Here is a 22,977-nt window from a genome sequence, read left to right as displayed (position 1 = left end):
AGATCTAATTTTGTAAATACCCTTGCTCCCCTAAGCCTATCAAAGAGCTCAGATATTAGGGGCAGAGGATACTTATTCTTAACGGTGATGGCGTTAAGACCCCTGTAATCTATGCATGACGTAGTTCCCCGTTCTTCTTCTGTATGAAGAAGAACCCAGCCCCTGCAGGTGACACTGATTTCCTAATGAATCCTCTTGCCAGATTTTTCTGGATGTACTGAGACATTGCCTCCATCTCCAGGAGAGATAACGGATAGACTCGACCCCGGGGAGGCTCAGCACCAGGCAAGAGATCAATAGGACAGTCATAGGGATGGTGAGGCAGAAGGGTCTCCGCAGCCCTTTTGGAGAACACGTCCACATAGGGCCAATATTGCTTGGGGAGAGAGGATAGATCTGCGGGTACCTTAGCAGTAGCAACCTGAACGCTTTCCCTCTGACATCTACCCCCACAAGGTTCACCCCATCCCAAAATTCTGCCTGTGGACCACTCAATATGAGGAGAGTGGTACCGTAGCCAAGGTATCCCTAACAGGACCTCATCAATTCCCTCCGAAATGATGAGCAGAGATATGATTTCCTGATGAGATGGCGACATGGACAGAGAAAAAGGGATGGTCTGGTGTGTTATCTGTGAGGGCAGTGTCGACCCATTTACCACTTGTATGGTTACTGGTTGAGCTAACATCACCAGGGGAATTGCGTGACGTTGGGTGAAGGCAGAATACATAAAATTGCCCTCCGCCCCAGAATCCACACAGAGCTCTACCGAGTGGGAAAATAAGCCTATTGTAATTGTCCCCTTAAAGGACAATTTGGAGGCAAACGTCGCCATGTCTAGTGTACCTCCACCTACTACCACTAGATGCTGACGTTTCCTCAACCGCTGGAAACATCTGGTGGCAAGATGTCCTGACTGCTGGCAAACATGACAAACCTAGAGTGCACAAGGGGCCCGGGACTTAGATCCCGCTCGTGACACTACCATAGCCTTATGTGACTCAGGGACTTGGACTGGAGATTCAAAAGGTTTTGGCATGGTGGGAGCCAGCCAAAACCTCTGCTTACACTGGGCTCGCTCTAACCTCCGCTCATGAAAACGGAGGTCAATACAAGTGGCCACAGATATTAACTCTTCCAGTATGGTGGGAATCTCCCTAGTGGCCAGAGCACCCTTCACGTGGTCAGCCAGCCCCCTCCAAAATATTGGAATAAGCGCTTTTTCCGACCACTCCAGCTCAGATGCTAGGGTGCGAAAGTGGACGGCAAAAAGGCTGACCAAGGACGAGCGCTGAGTCAATGCCAACTGTTGGAGTGCCGTATCATGCGTGACACGATGTCCTAAAAAGACCTATTTCAGAGAGCTCAGAAACAACGGAGCACTCTGCACCACATGATCACCACGCTCCCACAGCAGCGTAGCCCACTCCAATGCCCTGTCCGACAGAAGAGACACAATAAATCCCACCTTAGCCCGCTCTGTGGGGAAACATGCGGCCAGAAGCTCAAGATGTATAGAGCACTGGTTTACAAAACCCCTGCAAGATTTACTATCACCAGGAAATTTTTCTGGCAGCGGGAGGAAAGATTGAGTCGGAACAGGGGTGGCAGTGGACAAGGTCGCTGAAGCCAAGCTAGCAGCCTGAACAGCAACTGCGGTTACATACACAGCTGAGGTTGTGCACTCGAGAGTCGCCAACCTACCCTCCAGCTGCTGGATGTACAGCAAGGATTGCTGTTTGTCCGTCATCACTAGCCAGACCCTGGCGCTAGTGTAATGTTAGGGCTAGCAGAATGCACCAAATAATTAGAAAGATAGAGTAAGGTGCGTTCGCAGCCCAGGGTCCACTGTGCAGAGATGGAACCTGCTGCTAAGTAATGACGGACTATATGGCGGTACAATATGTATTCACACATGGGTTAACTTCACCCAGTATGAAGAAAGCGAACCCTGTTGCGTCACAGAGCCGCGGTACCGCACAAAGAGTGCAAGCAAGGAGTCACAGAATTCTACCCCTAGACTCGGGATTAGAGTACAACTAGACCTCTTGCGCTCGACACCGCAACTGGGGTGTCAGCATAACCAAAATAATAATTTAGATGCACAGGAGTGTGTGCGGTGCCGCTCTGGCGGATGCCACTAACCACCCAGGCTTGGGTAAGGAAAGCGCTGTGAAAGCGCAAGGCGCCGCACTGGCGGTCACAGCAATTTGACGCTGCATTGTGTGTCACGTGCTGATGGCTATGTCGGGTGCTAGATAGCAATCATCCACCTTACACGAGCAGTCATACACAAGGGAGGGGATAATTAATGAACGACTTTCACACATCAACACACACGTTTACAAGTGTACACTAGCGCATGGCCGTGCGGCCATGCAAACCTTTTATAGCTGCAGCAAGTACAGGACCTTCCCAGAAGAACCAATGGGAGGCTGCCACAGAAGTTGAGCACCTTCAGGACCTTCCTAAAGGACCAATGGGATTTGCTGCAGTATCTAAGCATGTGACCCTTGATCTCCAATGAGAGATCTTGCCCTGGGCATGCTCAGAAGGGGAAAAGCAGGACTTAGTCCCAAAAATGTCTGCTCGCCGCTGCCCAGTACTGGCTACAATGGCAGATGCTGGAAAAGCAGCAGTAACCCTTTGCACAGAGTCAGACTGAGCAAGACGTAGGGACTGACGTCTCCACTGAGCAGACTCCACTGCGACTGGAAAAGAATGGGAGACTGCAGTGGAGATGGTTCGAGATTCCCCCTGTGCAGAGGCGGGAAACTAACACCCTGAGCCTTATTTATTTGTTAATTGCTTAATAATCAGTTTATTGTATAGCCACTGACCACCGTGGCTCAGAATATAGGAATGTAGCTGTAAAGCTGGGGTCTTGAGTTTAAATCTCACCAAGAACAACATATACAAGAAGTTTGGCAAAAAAATTACTTGGCACTCAGTATTTGAAAAAAATGATTCCTTCTTTATTGTACATCCAGACCAAATAAATTAAATTAAACATTTTCGGTCCATCATAGGACCTTCAACAGAATATCCTTATTGGAGAAAACTGGAAAAGAAACACTTTGTTATAATATCCCGGTCAGAGGCGTAGCTAGAGCTTTGGTCGCCCGGGGCTGTTCCCGAGTTTGGCGCCCCCCCCCTCTATAATACTATCTACAAGGCACAAATACCGCCACACCATGACCAGATGACATATTACCACCACAGTGATCGAATAATATCAAATACAAGGAACAAATACCAAAACATCATGACCAGACCACATATTACCACCACATAGTGACTGAATACTATAGTACTGATCAATAATAAAAAAAAAACCACAATACTATCACCATAAGTGCCATTATACACAGGAGATCTGAACTTAGTATGCAGTGTCTGTGTACAGGTAATCCAGTGATCACCAGTGACATTATACACAGGACCTCTGTATATAGTATACAGTGTATAGTGTCAGTGTATAGGTAACACACTGACTCACCAGTGACGTCTCTAGGTGAAGTCCTTCATCTTTCATCCCGCACAGACCGCCATCACTTCATCCAGCCAGGACTCGTCTCTGCAGGAAATAACACAGTTATCTCGAGTTCCACTTGCAGAACACATTACTTAATTTTCCCAACTTTTACATTACACCACACGAAGAAGGCGACATAGTGTCACTGTACACAGTAATAGGACCGCCCCTCCATTTAAAACAGTGTACTCAAAAAATAAAATAAATACATCACTGCAGTAATAATATCCCTTAATTAGCCCCTATGGTAATAATATTCGCCATCCTAGCCCCTGTGTGTCTCATTCCTGGCGTCAGCCATATGTTCTCCCATCCTGCCCTGATGAGTATCCATCCTGCCCCATATGATCTTCCCATCCTGCCCCATTTGTCTCCATCGTATCCATCCTGCCCCATGATCCTGCCCCATCTGTCTCCAATCCTGCCTCCAGTGTCTCCAGTCATGCCGCCATGTCTGTCATCCTGCCCCCTGTGTCTCCAATCATGCCCCGTTTCTCCATTCTGCCCCTGTGTCCAGCAATCTGCCCCTGTGTCCAGCTTTCTACCCCCATGTCCAGCTTTCTGCCCCCGTGTCCAGCTTTCTGCCCCCTGTGTCTCCAATCATGCCCCGTTTCTCCATTCTGCCCCTGTGTCCAGCAATCTGCCCCTGTGTCCAGCTTTCTACCCCTGTGTCCAGCTTTCTGCCCCCGTGTCCAGCTTTCTGCCCCCCTGTGTCCAGCTTTCTGCCCCCCTGTGTCCAGCTTTCTGCCCCCCTGTGTCCAGCTTTCTGCCCCCCAGTGTCCAGCTTTCTGCCCCCCAGTGTCCAGCTTTCTGCCCCCCAGTGTCCAGCTTTCTGCCCCCCCAGTGTCCAGCTTTCTGCCCCCCAGTGTCCAGCTTTCTGCCCCCCAGTGTCCAGCTTTCTGCCCCCCAGTGTCCAGCTTTCTGCCCCCCAGTGTCCAGCTTTCTGCCCCCCAGTGTCCAGCTTTCTGCCCCCCAGTGTCCAGCTTTCTGCCCCCAGTGTCCAGCTTTCTGCCCCTGTGTCCAGCTTTCTGCCCCCCTGTGTCCAGCTTTCTGCCCCAGTGTCCAGCTTTCTGCCCCCGTGTCCAGCTTTCTGCCCCAGCGTCCAGCTTTCAGCCCCAGCGTCCAGCGTTCTGCCCCAGCGTCCATCGTTCTGCCCCAGCGTCCAGCTTTCTGACCCCCTGTGTCCAGCTTTCTGACCCCCTGTGTCCAGCTTTCTGACCCCCTGTTTCCAGCTTTCTGCCCCCCTGTGTCCAGCTTTCTGCCCTGGGCCCCCCCGATCGCCGCTCTCAATAAAAAAAAAAAAAAAGTTCTGCTTACCTGACCGCGATCCTGCTCTCTCTGGTTATCGGTGGGGGCGGCCATCTTCCTGAGGCCGCGCGTGCGCAGGTGGAGTGCTCTGCTGACCGGGGCTTCAGGAAAATGGCCGCGGGATGCCGCGCATGCGCAGATGGAGATCGCGGCGGCCATTTTTCTGAAGCCGAGATGCGAACAGGTAAATTCTGCGCCGTCGGCGACCCGCCCCCCGTATTGTGCCGCCCCCCGCATTGTGCCGCCCGGGGCGGCCCGCCCCCCCCGCCCCCCCTTTCCTACGCCACTGATCCCGGTTGAAGAAAGTGAATCCACAGTTAACAGTTTTGTGCTGGATGTCATATGAAATTATGGGAATAAAGGCGGCTGTATGCAGTCTAGTGATGGTAATGCCAACTGGACCTGGTGGGGCTATTCACATAACAGGAGAGGAACAGCGCTACTTGAATATGCAAAGGACTTGTGACAGGAATGGCGCTGAGTGCCTCGGTAAGATATATGGCAAGCCCGCCCTTCAATATGAGCGCCCAGGAGGGGGAAAGCTAATGTGACCCTGTGGGGCTGTGACGTGGTAAGAGATAAACAGCACTCCAATACTTGGCAATAAACTTGCAAGGGGGAATATGCTTATTACCCAGGTCCGTCATGTGGTGATACCACCGGTGAGTGAGAGGACTCTGCAGGAAGGCTTCCTCCAGAGCCCTCTCACATTATAACAAAGTGTTTCTTTTCCAGTTTTCTCCAATAAGGATATTCTGATGAAGGGCCTGTGACGGACCGAAAACGTTTAATTTAACTTATTTGGTCTGGTTGTACAATAAAGGAATCATTTTTTTTAAATACTGAGTGGCAAGTATTTTTTTTGCCTAATTGTATGGGTTGGACACCCGACTTGAGCACATCCAGCAGCATTATTCCAGAGTGCCGTGTTATTTATTTCCATATACAAGAAGTTTGTTCACCTTGTGTTTGCGTGGGTTTACTCCCACACTCCAAAGACATACTGAAAGGGAATCTAGGATGTGAGCCCAAATGGGAACAGTTATTATGTCTGTAAAATGCTGTGGAATTATTGGCGCTATATACAGTAAGTGAGTAAAATAAATTTAGCTTCCTCAGTTTGTTCAAATATATGTTGTCAAACTTACATCAATATTACTTGATGAAATAACAACTTTTCATTTTTTTCTTTAGTTATTGTGGTACTTTACGTAGCATTAAGAAGGCAGAAAAAGAAAGATGCTCTAATGACATCAAAAGAAGATATAAGAGATAATGTAATTCATTATGATGATGAAGGAGGTGGAGAAGAAGACACTCAGGCCTTTGATATTGGTGCCCTAAGAAATCCAAAGGTCATTGAGGACAATAAGGGACGAAGAGACATAAAGCCTGAACCTCTAGGTTTACCTCGTCATAAACCACCAGCGGAATACAATAGTGACATCAGAGATTTCATCAATGAAAGGCTGCAAGAGCATGATGTTGATCCAAATGCTCCACCATATGACTCACTAGCAACATATGCCTATGAAGGCTGTGGATCTGTAGCTGAATCATTGAGCTCCATAGAGTCAACTACTATGGAAATAGATCAGGATTATGATTTCTTAAGTGACTGGGGTCCTCAGTTTAAAAGCTTGGCAGAAATGTTTGGAGAAGAAAATTTCAACAAAGACAAAATCACTTAACTTACAAAAATGACAAGCAGTTCAAAAGCTTTATCTAGACTATGTAAAAAGAATTTTATATTAAAATGCTACAATATTTATCATACTGTCAATTTTTTTGTTTGTTTCACTGCTGAAAGATTGATTCTGTAATGAAATTTTAAAGCAAAAATGTTTTTTCCTATTTTTCATTAAACAAAAAAAACTCAGGTGTGACATCTACAATTTTATGATGATACAGAGAATACATTTCTGTTCCTGACATTTTTGTGATTTTTTTTTTATTGACATATGCATCATTGGGTCACATGCACTAGTCCAAAAACTCCCTGTGGATACGCTTTATAAACTTTGTACTATTGTGCTTATTAGTGCTTCTTGTAGGGTCATTTTTCTTGATAACTTTCAAATAGATTCAGAATATGGCATTTAAAGGAGTATGCCGTTTTTATTGATGTTTTCTGTGCAAAAAAAAGCTTTGGTATACGTACACTTCAAATTTGCCTCACATGTGGGTATACTAGTGCCATAGTATACCTAGGAACAATTTGATAGTTGTGTAGTGCCATAATATGATAATGTGATGGGCACTTAATATTAGCCATAACATTAAAATGTTATGTGGGATACTAATGACAATGACACATGAGAAGAAGTGGGATGTATTAGAAAATAAGTAAACAGACAATTCTTGAGGGTAATATTTTGGAACATCAAAAATGTGCAAATATAAGAACCTGCTTGACTGATTATGGAAAAAAAATGTTCAACAGCTGATATTGTGGGTATGCAAAAGTTGTCCATGGAAGAACAATCAATAAACCAGGAAAAAGGTCTAATCTGATCCTACAAAATACAAACGCAAACAACAAAAATGGACGAGCACATCCTAACAAAGTAAAAACAAGTGTGAACAGGTGCACGATGCTATCACTGAATGATAAAGAAAAATTGCAACCATTGAAACAATAGGAGGTCCAGAGGACACTGTAGAGATGAGAAAACCAAAGCAATGTATATGCCAGGACTGAAATAATAACAATGATTACTTTTAGAATAATTAGATTTATTGAGTATTATGCATTAACATGACATGCAAAAATTAAATAAAACGCATCTAGCACTTAGCAAATGTAAACAGTTAAAAAAGTAAACTAATGAAGTGCTATTTATATATGTATACCCATACAATGTTCAAGATTGGAGTATCCAGTAAAGTAAGTCCGAAATATTAATTCAATTGAGGTAGATAAAAATAAATACATAGTAGTGAAAGGCTCACCCACCAAACACTATACGCACTTTTCACAAATGCTTCATCAGGGCTGAATAATATTCAAACAAATGAATAAAGCAGCACTCTGTAAGTGTTTAACGGCTCCCCTTCTACCCAGAGCCATAACTTTTTTATTTTTTGGTCAAAATGACCATGTAAGGGCTAATTTTTGGCGGAACGAGTTGTACTTTTGAGCGACACCATTTGTTTTAAAAATTCCAAGTGAGCTGAAATTGCAAAAAAAGTGTAATCCCACACTTGTTTTTTGTTTGGCTTTTTTGCTAGGTTTACTAAATGGTAGAACTGACCTGTCATTATGATTCTCCAGGTCATTATGAGTTCATAGACACCAAACATGCCTAAGTTCTTTTTTTTATCTAAGTGGTGAAAATAAATTCCAAAATTTGTAAAAAGAAAAAAAGTCATTTTCCGAGACCCGTAGCGTCTCCATTTTTCAGGACAGGGGCCGGGTGAGGGCTTTTCTTTTGCATGCTGAGCTTACGTTTTTATTGATTTCATTTTCATGCAGATACATTCTTTTGATCGCCCGTTATTGCATTTTAATGCGACCAAAAAAATGTAATTCTGGCGTTTTGAATTTTTTTCTTGCTACGCTGTTTAGCAATCATGTTAATTCTTTTTGTAATTGATAGATCGGGCGATTATGAAAAAGGCAATTCCAAATATGTGTATATTTGATTTTTTTAATTGTTTTATTTTTAATTTATTCTTTATTTTTTAAATATTTTTAAAAACTTTTTTTTTACTTTTTGCATGCTTTAATAGTCTCCATGGGAGACTAGAAGCTGCACTTGTCTGATCGCCTCTGATAAATAGAGCAGATCTGCAGCCAATGCTCACTTGCTATGATTGCCAACCACTAAGTGGCACTCAAAGCAATTCAGCAATAACAACCACAGGGGTCTTCTCCTGACCCCGAGTTGTCTTTCCAACCTGTCGGTGACCCGCAGTGATGTGACACAGGCACCAATGGGGAGGAAAGGACGCGCTTCCTGCGCGTCCATGTTAAATGCCACTGTAATGGTTTGACAGCGGCATTTAACATGTTAACAGTTGCGGGTGAATCACGATTTCACCTGTGGCTCTTCCGGACACATGTCAGCTGATCAGATCAGCTGTCATGTCCCAGAAAAGGTGCGGGCTCACCACCGGACTCCTTGCCAAATGGGGGAAGGTGTCCAATGGTGGACGTTAAGGGGTTAAATGTATTGAAACATTGTATATATAAAATTTGAAATGCATTACTGCTATATAGAATATACTTATATTAATGGTACGTAGTGTATAAATTGGCAAATTTATGAGAGCCCATCAGCTATGACAAAGCGTACATTTCTTTACTGGGAACCTAATGTAATATTTATCAAACATGCCTCTCTCGGGCTAAAAGCCTACAAATTTAAAGGGCAGGTAAGATCCAGCACTAGTTAAAAAAAAGTCTAAAACTAATTGGAGGAGTGCACAATCAAATATAGAGGAAGCTATCACCTCCAATAGCATACTACAATTAACAAAAACGTGACCTGCACCTCCGAAAAGAATGATGTCATTGTGAACAAGTTTTTTGTTTGATCCTATATGTCCTGTTATTGGCAGTAGTGCACTTGTAAAAAGGTTTATATTGGAAACAACAGAAAGATTTCAAACAACAAAGTCTGATGCTTATTACATTGCATAGCCAGCACGTATGCAGATTATGTAAGTGGTGCCCAGCTCTGAATTACATTTTGTAAGATGGGAGTTTTATTACAAAAGCACAGCAAAAATGTTCAGGAATTATTTAAAAACATGACAAAAAAGTTTATGGTGTTGACTTAGCCTCAGTTTTCCCATATCGAAATCAAATAAGCATCTATATGATATGCCCAAAATATTTGATCTGATCTCAAATAACTCAGAAGAGTAATGTTTTGGACCAGCTTGTGTTTGGCCACTTCCAGGTTACCATCCATTTTTATGATGAAGACGGCGGCTGGTAAATATGAGAGTAGAGGCAGAGACATTACATTAGTAGCACCTCTCCACCACTGCAAAAAAACAAACAAACTCTGAAGTGATGCTTTAAAGAAAGTCTGCATACTCTAGTAATATTTGACAATATTCTGCCAATCTGAAGCAGTCAATTTTTCAGTTATTTCTTCTAAAGCACCTTTAAGATTTTTATATCTCACATATCCAAAGTTATAAATGTTTTGTGTAAATTGTTGAAAACCATACATCTACATACATCAGTTTGCCATCCACAAAAGGATTGACTTGTTACAGTATTTACTAGGAAAGGTACTGGATGCTTAGGTTGGTGCCTGGTAAGGATAGCAAAGAACGGCTTTGTGTTTTGCCAAACTTAATATACAAGAGTATAAATTACATTTATTAGTCTTCTGTCATGAAAATAGTTAAGTTGTCATAGAACATACTCAAAATGTTCAAAGCTGAGTTTACAATATATTAGGGAGGCATTTATCATTACACACTTGGTGGGGGGTGTCCAGTTTAAGGCTCACTTGGGCCTGTCCTTGTCAGGACAGGAGTAAATGCTGGGGCACGACAGGGGAGCAGTGAACAGGTCTCCACCCCCTTATACATTTCTCCATTTCTTCTGGACCCTCCCTGGGACCCGCTATTATCTATGTGGGTTTCCCTGGTCTGCAATTGGTGAGATCCAACCAGTTTTTTATCTGCACTGTTATCGGTGTGAGCACTTTTTTGTTTATTGTATGTCTGAATTTTAATGAGGTTATTAAAGGTTTTAATATTATTGGGTTATACTCTTCAAGCTGATATTTACAATATATTAGCATAAAATAAAATGTTTAAGCCAGATCATGGGGTGCTAGATTTTGGTGCCAATATTGGAAAACAACATTCTTGCTAGAGAGTCGGAGCCTTTTGAGTTCTTGGAAAAGGCGGGAGATGTAAAAGGTACGCCAACCAAATGAAAACAGCCAAAGTCGTTGTGCAAACTGGAATGGAAAAAAAGACAAAATATGTCAATGATTAGCAGTCAATGTAGTGTTATCCCTAAGAAGAATGAGTAAGAATCCCTGTGAAACGCAAGTACAAAAGAAAACATAAACTATGTGCTTCTCAAGGGAACACTATATGGAACGAATTGCGGTATAAAAAGCGTGTGCAATGAAGCTCTTGGGGTACAAATTTTACCAATGATTTGAGACTGAAAGATCAATTCAAAAGTAGGAAAAGCTATTTTTCTAATGAGATGCCATGGTTATAAAAAATCTACACAACTCTGTTAAAATGTTAGTTGTTTGTCAAGTAAAAAATCATATCAAGAAGAAACAATACTTTGCCTTTACGTATGCGCGATCACCCTCGCACATGGGTGGTGTGCCGGCAATTGCCCTCAGGTGTCAGCTGTTTCTGACTGCTGACACCTGGCTCTAAGTACCAGAAGTGGACATTCACCGCTCCCGTCACGTTAAGCCCCGAAATGCTGGAATCCAAAAAGATCACAGCATTCCGGGAGTCAGCAGTATTTCTGACTTTGGATCAGAGACCGTGCGGCATGAGGCGGGGCCCCGATTGTTGCCATGGTGACCCGATGTCCTCATGACGACATCCAGGTCACCCGAGCTAGGAAACTTGCTGACTATGCGCAGTGCATGATCAGCAACTTTCTCTGTCAGTGCAGAGCCGACAGTTTCTGTGGCATGGGGATGCTGCTGCATCCTCATGCTGTACAAGCGATCAGCCTGCAAAAAATGATTGTCCCATAGTGTATCTCAGTAAAAAAGCAAAAAAAGGAAACAAAAAATGTTTAAATAATTGTAAAAATATTTAAAAAAAAAAAAATTATAATAAAAAAACAAAAGATATTGTATCTATAAATAAACATTAGAATGAAAAAATATAAACAATGGAAGTACACATATTTGGTATTGCCTCATCTGCAATGATCCGACCTATAAAACTGTCTCACTAATTAACCCCTTTAGTGAACACTATAAAAAAGGCAAAAAACAATAATTTATCATCATACTGTCGAACAAAAAGTGGAATAAAAAACGATCAAAAAGATGGATATAAATAAACATGGTAACGCTTAAAATGTCTTTTTGTCCTGCAAAACACAAGCCACCATATAGCTCCATCAGTGGAAAAATAAAAAAGTTATAGCTCTCAGAATAAAGTGATGCAGAAATAATAATTTTGTCTCTACAATAGTTTTCATTGTGTAAAAGCGCCAAACCATAAAAAATATATAAATGAGGCATCGGTTTAATCGTGCTTATCTGCCTTATCAATTTTACCAAACATGGAATGGCATAAACCCCACAACCCAAAAACCTCCTGAATTGCTGTGTTTTGTTCATTCTGCCTTCCAAAAATTGGAATAGAAAGCAATCAAAAAATGTAATGTGCCCGAAAATGCTACCAATAAAAATGTCAAATTGTCCTGCAAAAAACAAGCCCTCACATGACTCTGTGGGCAAAATATGGAAAAATTATAGCTCTCAAAATCTGGTGATGCAAAAACAATTTTTTGCAGTAAAAAGCGGTTTTTAGTGTGTGACAGCAGCCATGCATAAAGACCTGATTAGGATCGCATAAAAGGACACTGCTGAACAGAGGCCATACGGAATCCAGAGTAACTCTGTTGCCTGATTATAGTGAATGGATACCTTGGGGTTTTCGTCTGAATCATGTCAGTCAGAGATTTAGAAAACTATGATCCAAAATATTATGTAAAATGTTCCCCATAAAAGTTTCAACTCAATCCACAAAAAAGCATGTTCCCAGTTAGGTCTGTCATCTGTTAACAGAAGTATATTGGCCTTCCACATTACTGGTAGCACAAAGACTCTGGAAAAGTGAAATGATTTCTCATCCGCCAAAAGAAATTCAGCAAATTCTGCACTCTCAAATCTAAATACCCCCTCCCTTCTGAGACCTAGAGTGTACCAAAACCACATATTACATCCTCTTTTGGCATTATCGAAGCAATGAGAGCCCACCTAACTTACGGGTGCATGCCTCCAGAAGCACGGATTGGGCATAATGTACTGATGACTACAACATACTGGTCACTACAGCGTACTGGTCACTACAACAGCAGTTTGCAATTTTCGCTCGGCAACATTCATTGCTGCATATTTCTGGAAAATACTTATGGAGTCAAAATTGTCACTAGACCTGTAAATAAATTCCCCAAGGTGTATAGTTTCAAAAATGGGGTCACTTGAGAGGGATTCTGTTATTCAAGCAATTAGGGGCTCTGTATATGGAGTCTGCAAACTGTTCTAGGAAAATCTGTGCTCCAGAAGGCAAATAGCACTCCATTCCTCCCCAGTCTATCCCTATGGCTAAGTAGTATCTTACAGCCACATATGGGGTATTGCCACATTCAGTAGAAATTGTGGGCCAAATTTTGGTGCCACTTTATCCACTTCTTGTGTGAAAGTGTTTTGGTGGTAAAAATGTAGTTATTTTTTCTTTACTGCCAAATGGTATAAAATTCTGTAACACACCTGTGGTGTCAATATGATAACTGCACCCTTAGATAAATTCATTGACAGGTGTAGTTTGTAAAATGGTGTCACTCATGGGAAGTTCTGCTATTTTGGCATCTCATGGGCTCTCCCAGTGGGTCATGGCACCTGCAAACCATAACAGTAAAATCTGGCGCTCCTTGCCTTCTGAGCTTTGCACTGTGCCTGAAAAATATTTCCCGATTACATGTAGGGTATTGGCGCACACAGAAAAACATTGGACCTTAGTTTGTTGTAAAAAAACCTCTTATTAGCCCTTAGTAAAATTAAAAACTTGTGGCTAAAAAAACATTTTAGTGGTAAAAATGTAATTTATTCTATGTCAGTGGTATAAAATTCTGTGAGGCACATGTGGTGTCAATATGATCACTGCACCACTAGATGAATTCATTTGGAAGTGTAATTGGTAAAATTAGTTCACACATAGGGGGTTTCTGTGGCACTGGCATCTCAGGGGTCTGCCAATGTTACATGCAGTAAAAAACTCGGCACTCTAACTTAACTTTTGTTAGTGGTTTAATTGTGTCCACGTTAAACAACAGAAACGTTTCGGTCCTAACATTCGGACCTTCCTCAGTCACAGTAGTAAGATATGGTCGACACCAGGCAGACCCCCAGGATTGTGAAATCTCAGTAGATTCATGGGAGATGGTGGACACAGACTGTGTCTCAGGACTGTATAGAGATCCGGTGAGTGCCCTTAGAAGATCTGGAGCCTGTGTGTGTGGTCTGAAGGGATGCGGCATCCACCGTAAGTCGCATGGACTTATGGTGGATGCCGCGTCCTTTCAGACGACACACACAGGCTCCAGATAGAGGTCTTTTTTGTGAAGTGCAGCTGAGAAAATATCATTAAATCCAACTAGAATAGCTAAACTTTATATGCGGTTAATTAGTATCACTTTAAATCATGAAAGCTGTGTGCTGACTACTATTTAAAGAAGTTCTCCCATCAAGGTTTTTTATCCTCTTAGTATATTGCAATTGTCATATTACATGGCACTGTGTGCTTACAATTGCTCATTTTGCCTTTCTACATAGCTATTTCTTCTCTTTTCTCTGCTTTATGTAAAGACAGGAAGTATCTAGTCACTTCATTTATCATCTTGCTCTTCAACCCTTGACCTTCGTGCTCTGCTCCTCCCTCCTTCCATAGACTTTTCTATCCCCAATGACAGCACAACGGAGAGAGGGGATCCACCCTTCAGGGAAAGGGAACCTACAAATAAAAGGGCAATACCTCTCCCTCGCATCAGTTGGTTTACTGTCCCTGATGGGGAACCGTTCAGATTTTGGTACCTGAAAGAAGATGCCGTCTGGTGAAGATTGGAAGGGGTCTGTAGGGTGAGTGGGGGGAAGCGTGGCCACCACTCCAGAGAGGATGCAGGGGCTTTTGGGTTCCTCGCAGGTGCACATGTGGACAGAGTGTGCCCTGATGGTGCAGCAAGATGGCCGCCACGCCAGAAGTAATGAAGGACTTTGGGAGTCGGGGAGGGAGCATGCGCAGACAGTGTGCGCTCTGGAGGTGGACCAAGATGGCTGCTGCCCCGGAAGTAAAGCGCGGCCTCCAGGTTCCTGGCAGGCGCATGCAGAAGAGGGAAAAAATGCCCCCCAAGTGATGTGGCCACATGAGGGGGAGGAGCCGGAAGTGAGGTAATGCAGGGCGGCAAGTTTAAAAAATGGTTATTAGAGAAGCTTTTTGCTGCATGCAGTTCTGTTATGATCCGGTGGTAGGATCTCAAAACTGACCTGACACATATGACCAGAATATAGGACAAGTTCTGGGGATGTGGAAGCTATACTGACCGCATTCCTGATCCTATCCACAAACACTAAAGGCAGCTGTGGAGCGTTCCTAAAATCCTAGACGCTTTGTTCACAGCCTGAGAAACTGACTTCCCCTAGAGACAAAGCAAAGACCTCACTTGCCTCAGAGAAATAACCCAAAAGTTATAGATAGCCCCCACAAATAATAACGGTGAGTTAAGGGGAAAACACAAACGTAGAAATGAAACAGGTTCAGCAAATGAGGCCCGCTAACACTAGATAGACTGAAAATAGATAGGAGTCTGTGCGGTCAGTACAAAAACTATCAAAAATAAACCACGCAGAGAATACAAGAACCCCCACACCGACTCACGATGTGAGGGGCGCACTCTGCACCCCAGAACTAACCAGCAAGTGAAAAATCACATATAAGCAAGCTGGACTGAACTCATCATATACATAGAAACATTTTCAAGGAAATAATGAGCAAAATGAACAAACAAACTTAACTTCTCCAGCAGGAGACTGGTCACAAGGAATATTCAGGAGCTCTCAGAAACAGGACTGAATACACTGACAGCAGGCAACAAATGAAGGGCCAGGAGAATTAAATAGGCCCAGCATAGCAGGAAATGAATCAGCAGAGCCCAGCCAAGACCAGCCATATCGCTAAAGGCCACCAGAGGGAGCCCAGAATAAACTCACACAGTACCGCTCATGACCACAGGAGGGAGCCCAAGAATGGAATTCCCAACAGTACCCCGCCCTTGAGAAGGGGTCACCGAACCCTCACCAGAGCTCCCAGGCCGGTCAGGATGAGCCGAATGAAAGGCACAAACCAAATCGGTTGCATGGACATCGGAGGCGACAACCCAGGAATTATCCTCCTGACCATAGCCCTTCCATTTAACCAAGTACTGAAGCTTCCGTCTCAAAACACAAGAATCCAAGATCTTCTCCACCACGTACTCCAACTCCCCCTCAGCCAAGACCAGAGCAGGAGGATCAACAGAAGGGACCACAGGCACCACGTATCTCCGCAACAATGACCTATGGAACACATTATTAATGGCAAACGATGTTGGGAGGTCCAAACGAAATGACACAGGGTTGAGGATTTCCAAAATCTTATAAGGACCGATGAAACGAGGCTTGAACTTAGGAGAGGAAACCTTCATCGGAACAAAACGAGAAGACAACCATACCAGATCCCCCACGCGAAGTCGGGGACCCACACAGCGATGGCGGTTAGCAAAGCGCTGAGCCTTCTCCTGTGATAACGTCAAATTGTCCACTACGTGGTTCCAAATCTGCTGCAACCTATCCACCACAGAATCCACCCCAGGACAGTCAGAGGGCTGAAATCCAGAATTGCAAAAGAACGGAGAAACCAAAGTAGCAGAACTAGCCCGATTATTGAGGGCGAACTCAGCCAATGGCAAAAAAGTCACCCAATCATCCTGATCAGCAGAAACAAAACATCTCAAATAAGTTTCCAAGGTCTGATTAGTTCGTTCGGTTTGGCCATTCGTCTGAGGATGGAAGGCCGACGAAAAAGACAATTCAATGCCCATCCTAGCACAAAAGGACCGCCAAAATCTGGACACAAACTGGGATCCTCTGTCAGACACAATGTTCTCCGGAATACCATGTAAACGAACCACATTCTGAAAAAACAGTGGCACCAAATCGGAAGAGGAAGGCAGCTTAGGCAAGGGTACCAAATGGACCATTTTAGAAAAACGATCACAAACCACCCAGATGACAGACATCCTCTGAGAGACAGGGAGATCCAAAATAAAATCCATGGAAATATGCGTCCAAGGCCTCTTCAGGACAGGCAAGGGCAAAAGCAATCCACTGGCATGAGAACAGCAAGGCTTGGCCCGAGCACAAATCCCACAGGATTGCACAAAGGAACGCACATACCGCGACAAAGAAGGCCACCAAAAGGACCTCGCCACCAAATCCCTGGTACCAAAAATCCCAGGATGACCTGCCAACACCGAAGAATGAACCTCGGAAATAACTCTACTGGTCCATCTGTCCGGGACAAACAATCTCTCCGGTGGACAACGGTCAGGTCTATTGGCCTGAAACTCCTGCAACACCCGTCGCAGATCAGGAGTGATGGCAGACAAAATCACCCCCTCTTTGAGGACACCAGTAGGTTCAGAAACTTCCGGGGAGTCAGGCACAAAACTCCTAGAAAGGGCATCAGCCTTCACGTTTTTCGAACCCGGAAGATAAGAAACCACGAAATCGAAACAAGAGAAAAACAGCGACCATTGAGCCTGTCTCGGATTCAACCGTTTGGCAGACTCGAGATAAGTCAAATTCTTGTGATCCATCAAGACCACCACACGATGCTTGGCTCCTTCAAGCCAATGTCGCCACTCCTCAAATGCCCACTTCATTGCCAACAACTCACGATTACCAACATCATAATTCCGCTCGGCAGGCGAAAACTTTCTTGAAAAGAAAGCACATGGTCTCATCACAGAGCCATTAGAACTTCTCTGCGACAAGACAGCCCCTGCTCCAATCTCAGAAGCATCAACCTCGACCTGAAAGGGAAGAGAGACATCGGGCTGGCGCAAGACAGGAGCCGAAGAAAACCGACGTTTTAGCTCCTGAAAGGCCTCCACGGCCGCAGGAGACCAATTCGTCACATCAGAACCCTTCTTGGTCAAATCCGTCAAAGGCTTAACCACGCTAGAAAAATTAGTGATGAAGCGACGGTAAAAATTAGCAAAACCCAAGAACTTCTGAAGACTCTTCACAGATGTAGGTTGAGTCCAGTCATGAATAGCCTGGACCTTGACTGGATCTATCTCAATAGTAGAAGGAGAAAAAATAAAGCCCAAAAAGGAAATCTTCTGGACTCCGAAGAGACATTTAGAGCCCTTCACAAACAAAGCATTGGCACGCAGGACCTGAAATACCATCCTGACCTGCTTCACATGAGACTCCCAATCATCAGAAAAGACCAAAATATCATCCAGGTACACAATCATAAATCTATCCAGATACTTTCGGAAGATGTCGTGCATGAAGGACTGAAACACAGAGGGGGCATTAGAAAGCCCAAAAGGCATCACCAGGTACTCAAAATGGCCTTCGGGCGTATTAAATGTGGTTTTCCATTCATCGCCCTGCTTTATGCGCACAAGATTATACGCTCCACGAAGATCTATCTTGGTGAACCAACTGGCCCCCCTAATTCGGGCAAACAGATCGGACAACAGTGGCAAGGGGTACTGAAATTTGACCGTGATGTTATTTAGAAGGCGATAATCTATACAGGGTCTCAGAGAACCATCCTTCTTGGCCACAAAGAAGAACCCCGCACCCAAACGGGACGAGGATGGGCAAATGTGCCCCTTCTCCAAGGACTCCTTTATATAACTCCGCATAGCGGTATGTTCAGGTACAGATAAATTAAAAAGTCATCCCTTAGGGAACTTACTACCAGGAATCAGATTTATGGCACAATCACAATCCCTATGAGGAGGTAGGGCACTGGATTTGGGCTCATCAAATACATCCTGGTAGTCCGACAAAAATTCAGGGACTTCAGAAGGAGTAGAAGAAGCAATTGACACCAAAGGGGCATCGCCATAAATTCCCTGGCAACCCCAACTTGACACAGACATTGCTTTCCAATCCAGGACTGGATTATGAGCCTGCAGCCATGGCAGACCCAACACGACAACATCATTCAAATTATGTAGCACAAGAGAGCGAATCACCTCCTGATGTGCAGGAGCCATGCACATGGTCACTTGAGTCCAGTACTGAGGTTTATTCTTGGCCAATGGCGTAGCATCAATTCCCTTTAGTGGAATAGGAAATTGTAAAGGCTCCAAGATAAAACCACAGCGCCTGGCAAATGACAAATCCATCAAATTCAGGGCGGCACCTGAATCCACAAAAGCCATAACTGAGTAGGATGACAGAGAGCAAATCAAAGTAACAGACAAAATGAATTTAGGTTGTACAGTACCAATGGTGACAGACTTGGTGAACCTTTTTGTGCGCTTAGAACACTCTGAGATAACATGAGCAGAATCACCACAGTAAAAGCACAACCCATTCTGACGTCTGTGGTTTTGCCGTTCAACTCTGGTAAGAATCCTGTCGCATTGCATAGGCTCAGGTTTCTGCTCAGAAAATTCCGCCAGATGGTGCACAGGTTTGCGTTCCCGCAAACGCCGATCAATCTGAATGGCCAAAGACATTGACTCATTCAGACCCGCAGGCGTGGGGAACCCCACCATAACATCTTTAAGGGCTTCAGACAGACCCTTTCTGAAAATCGCCGCCAGGGCGCACTCATTCCATTGAGTGAGCACAGACCACTTCCTAAACTTCTGACAGTAAACCTCTGCTTCATCTTGACCCTGAGAGAGAGCCAGCAAAACCTTCTCTGCTTGGTCTACCAGATTTGGTTCCTCATAAAGCACTCCAAGCGCCAGAAAAAACGCATCCACATTTAGCAATGCAGGATCTCCTTGCGCCAGAGAGAATGCCCAATCTTGAGGGTCGCCACGTAACAAAGAGATAATAATTTTAACTTGCTGAACAGAATCACCAGAGGAGCGACGTCTCAGAGAAAGGAATAACTTACAATTATTCTTAAAGTTCAAAAACCTAGATCTGTCTCTGGAAAACAGTTCAGGAATTGGTATTTTAGGCTCTGACATAGGACGGCGGACTACATAATCCTGAATGCCCTGCACCCTTGCAGTGAGATGATCCACACTAGAAGACAGACTCTGAATGTCCATATCTGCAGCTGAGTTCAGAACCACCCAGAGATTAAGGGGAGGAGAGAAACTAAACACATTGCAGAGGGAAAAAAAAATGACTTCAGGATTTCTCTTCTCCCTCTTCTGCTGCATTAACACTTTATGGCCTGCTGTACTGTTATGATCCGGTGGTAGGATCTCAAAACTGACCTGACACATATGACCAGAATATAGGACAAGTTCTGGGGATGTGGAAGCTATACTGACCGCAATCCTGATCCTATCCACAAACACTAAAGGCAGCTGTGGAGCGTTCCTAAAATCCTAGATGCCTCGTTCACAACCTGAGAAACTGACTACCCCTAGAGACAAAGCAAATACCTCACTTGCCTCAGAGAAATAACCCCAAAGTTATAGATAGCCCCCACAAATAATAACAGTGAGTTAAGGGGAAAACACAAACATAGAAATTAAACAGGTTCAGCAAATGAGGCCCGCTAACACTTGATAGACTGAAAATAGATAGGAGTCTGTGCGGTCAGTACAAAAACTATCAAAAATAAACCACGCAGAGAATACAAGAACCCCCACACCGACTCACGATGTGAGGGGCGCATTCCCCAGAACTAACCAGCAAGCGAAAAATCACATATAAGCAAGCTGGACTGAACTCATCATATACAGAGAAACATTTTCAAGGAAATTATTTCCACAAGCGCAAGAAAGACAAACAGTAACAGATCGGCACTGAACGAGCTGTCATAAAACAATCCAGCTACGAGGCTAATAGCTTCTTCAAAAGTCAGACGGAGTCAGCTACTATTGAAGTTGGGGCGGTGCTCTGCAGCTAGAGTCAATGATTCACATGAGAACGAAGATAAAGAAAGAATGCGGCACTCACCCGGTTCCTTCCACTGTATTTCATTCTTTATTAAGCGTGGCATTCCATGTCAGACACGGCACAATACAGGCTATGGCATGAAGAGGGAGCAGTGAGGGAGTGTGCAGAGACAAGACGGACGACGGCCGTTTCACGCACAGGCGCTTCTACGGGTCCATGTGAGTTGTGCTTATGATGTCAGTTCCTTTAGTAGGGTTAGACACCAGACATATAACATGTGCAATCAATTAAAACAATTAAAAACAACAACATACTTTTATCTCTGCATTCCATACGGATTAAAGGAAGACTGCCATATCCTTTAATATTTTTGTGGCATTTTTGAATGAAAATAACGAGTATATGAGCAAAATGAACAAACAAACTTAACTTCTCCAGCAGGAGACTGGTCACAAGGAATATTCAGGAGCTCTCAGAAACAGGACTGAATACATCAACAGCAGGCAACAAATGAAGGGCCAGGAGAATTAAACAGGCCCAGCATAGCAGGAAATGAATCAGCAGAGCCCAGCCAAGACCAGCAATATCGCTAAAGGCCACCAGAGGGAGCCCAGAACAAACTCACACAGTACCGCTCATGACCACAGGAGGGAGCCCGAGAACGGAATTCACAACACAGTTCCCAGTGAGTAGCCATGGAGGACAGCGACCAGCAGCTCCAGCAACAAGCGCAACAGCATCACCACCAGTGACAGAAACCGGATGTACAGAGAAAGCGTTCTTCTGTATACAACCGGAGTGGTCAGTCCAGCAGCCATTCCACACAACACAGCAAAAATTCCAGTGCGGTGAACCAATCTCCTCTCTGAAACGCCTTTTGCAGGATCCTACCCCTTCTCATACCCCTTCTCTTGCGGCTGCGTTCAATTGGTGAGTGATCCTTGTGAAAGTTCACCATTGTAACTGGGGTCCCTTCTCTTCCCTTTTATTAGGGAAGGAAAAGATTGGGAAAAATAAAGCTCATGTCTTGCCCCATGTGCAAAAAACCCTTGCCAGAATCCTGGGATAAGAAACTTTGCGACTCCTATAGGACAAGTTCTCTGCGAGGAAACCCCAGACATCGTCTCCGAGCTGAGATCCGCAATCAAGTTGGAGGTTGAGAGTGCATTTAGGTCCCTCAGAGAGGGGATAAGGTCAAGAGGAAGGAAACTAATATATTACATAATTACATAGTTACATAGTTATTAAGGTTGAAAGAAGACTGTAAGTCCATCTAGTTCAACCCATAGCCTAACCTAACATGCCCTAACATGTTGATATTCCCAGTCCGATTCCTCTAGCTCTGGAGGCAGGGCTCAAATATGGAGAATCTTACTCCTCTTCCTCAGATGATGAAAGGGGGGATGCCACTTTTTTCCCCTAAATGAGGTAGATACACTGGTGAAAGCAGCTGGAACTACTATGGGGGTGCTGGACTCTCGTCCCAACAAAACAGTCTAGGATATAATGTTTGGGGGATTAGGCCAAAAGAGGCAGAAATGTTTACCCCTAAATGAGAATATTCAGGCCTTAATTAAGAAAGAGTAGGAGAAACCAGACAGGAAAAACTCGTCGGTACCCTCCCTTAAGAGAAAATACCCCTTTGAGGAGGAAGCTTTTACATCATGGGATAAAGCCCCTAAACTTGATGTCGTGGTGGCAAAGGCCTCTAAAAAATTTGTGCTCCCCTTTGAAAAAATGTAAACATTAAAAGACCCCTTGACAAAAAATCTGACACCTTTCTTAAAGGGGCTTAGGAATCTTCAGGGGGAAATCTGAGACCGGCCATAGCGGCTACATGTACCTCTAGGTCCCTAATGATTAGGGTGGATCAGTTGGAAAAACAGGTGCGGGATGGGGTACCTATTAATAAAGTTCTGGAATCCACCCCTATGATAAGAGATGCACCGACTTTTCTGCCAATTCAGTTAGGCTAACAACTAAATCCGCAGCCCGCTCAAACCCAGCCCGTAGGGCTCAATGGCTTAAATGTTGACCTGGTGACTTACAAACAAAACTTAAACTCTGCTCAATCCCATGTGAGGGTCAATTTTTGCTTGGGGAGACACTGGGCCATATCCTGCAAAAGCGGGGGATAAGAAGAAGGGTTTCCCGAATTTAGCCCCACCATCACCATCATCAACGGTCCTTCCGGAATATAATTTTTTTTGTAGAAGACCCCCAAGGGAGCAGAATAGAAGGGATGAGGGTAGATGAAAGGACAGAGGGTTTCTCTTTGGCAATTCTTCCCAGAATAAA

General features: G+C 44.1%; 1 protein-coding gene across 1 annotated transcript in view; it reads left to right on the top strand.

Annotated features, from left to right (window-relative positions):
• CDH12 (cadherin 12) overlaps positions 1–6,710 on the top strand; it is a 1,379,166-nt gene extending 1,372,456 nt beyond the window's left edge. The window contains exon 15 of the mRNA XM_077269712.1: positions 6,038–6,710. Within this exon, the coding sequence (XP_077125827.1) occupies positions 6,038–6,534 (497 nt within the window). The 3' untranslated portion in view covers positions 6,535–6,710. The remainder of the gene's footprint in view (positions 1–6,037) is intronic.
• The last annotated feature ends 16,267 nt before the right edge of the window (positions 6,711–22,977 follow it).

This window comes from Ranitomeya variabilis, chromosome 6 (assembly GCF_051348905.1).
Source record: "Ranitomeya variabilis isolate aRanVar5 chromosome 6, aRanVar5.hap1, whole genome shotgun sequence".
Taxonomy (NCBI): domain Eukaryota; kingdom Metazoa; phylum Chordata; class Amphibia; order Anura; family Dendrobatidae; genus Ranitomeya; species Ranitomeya variabilis.
This window is presented reverse-complemented; position numbering and strand designations above follow the sequence as displayed.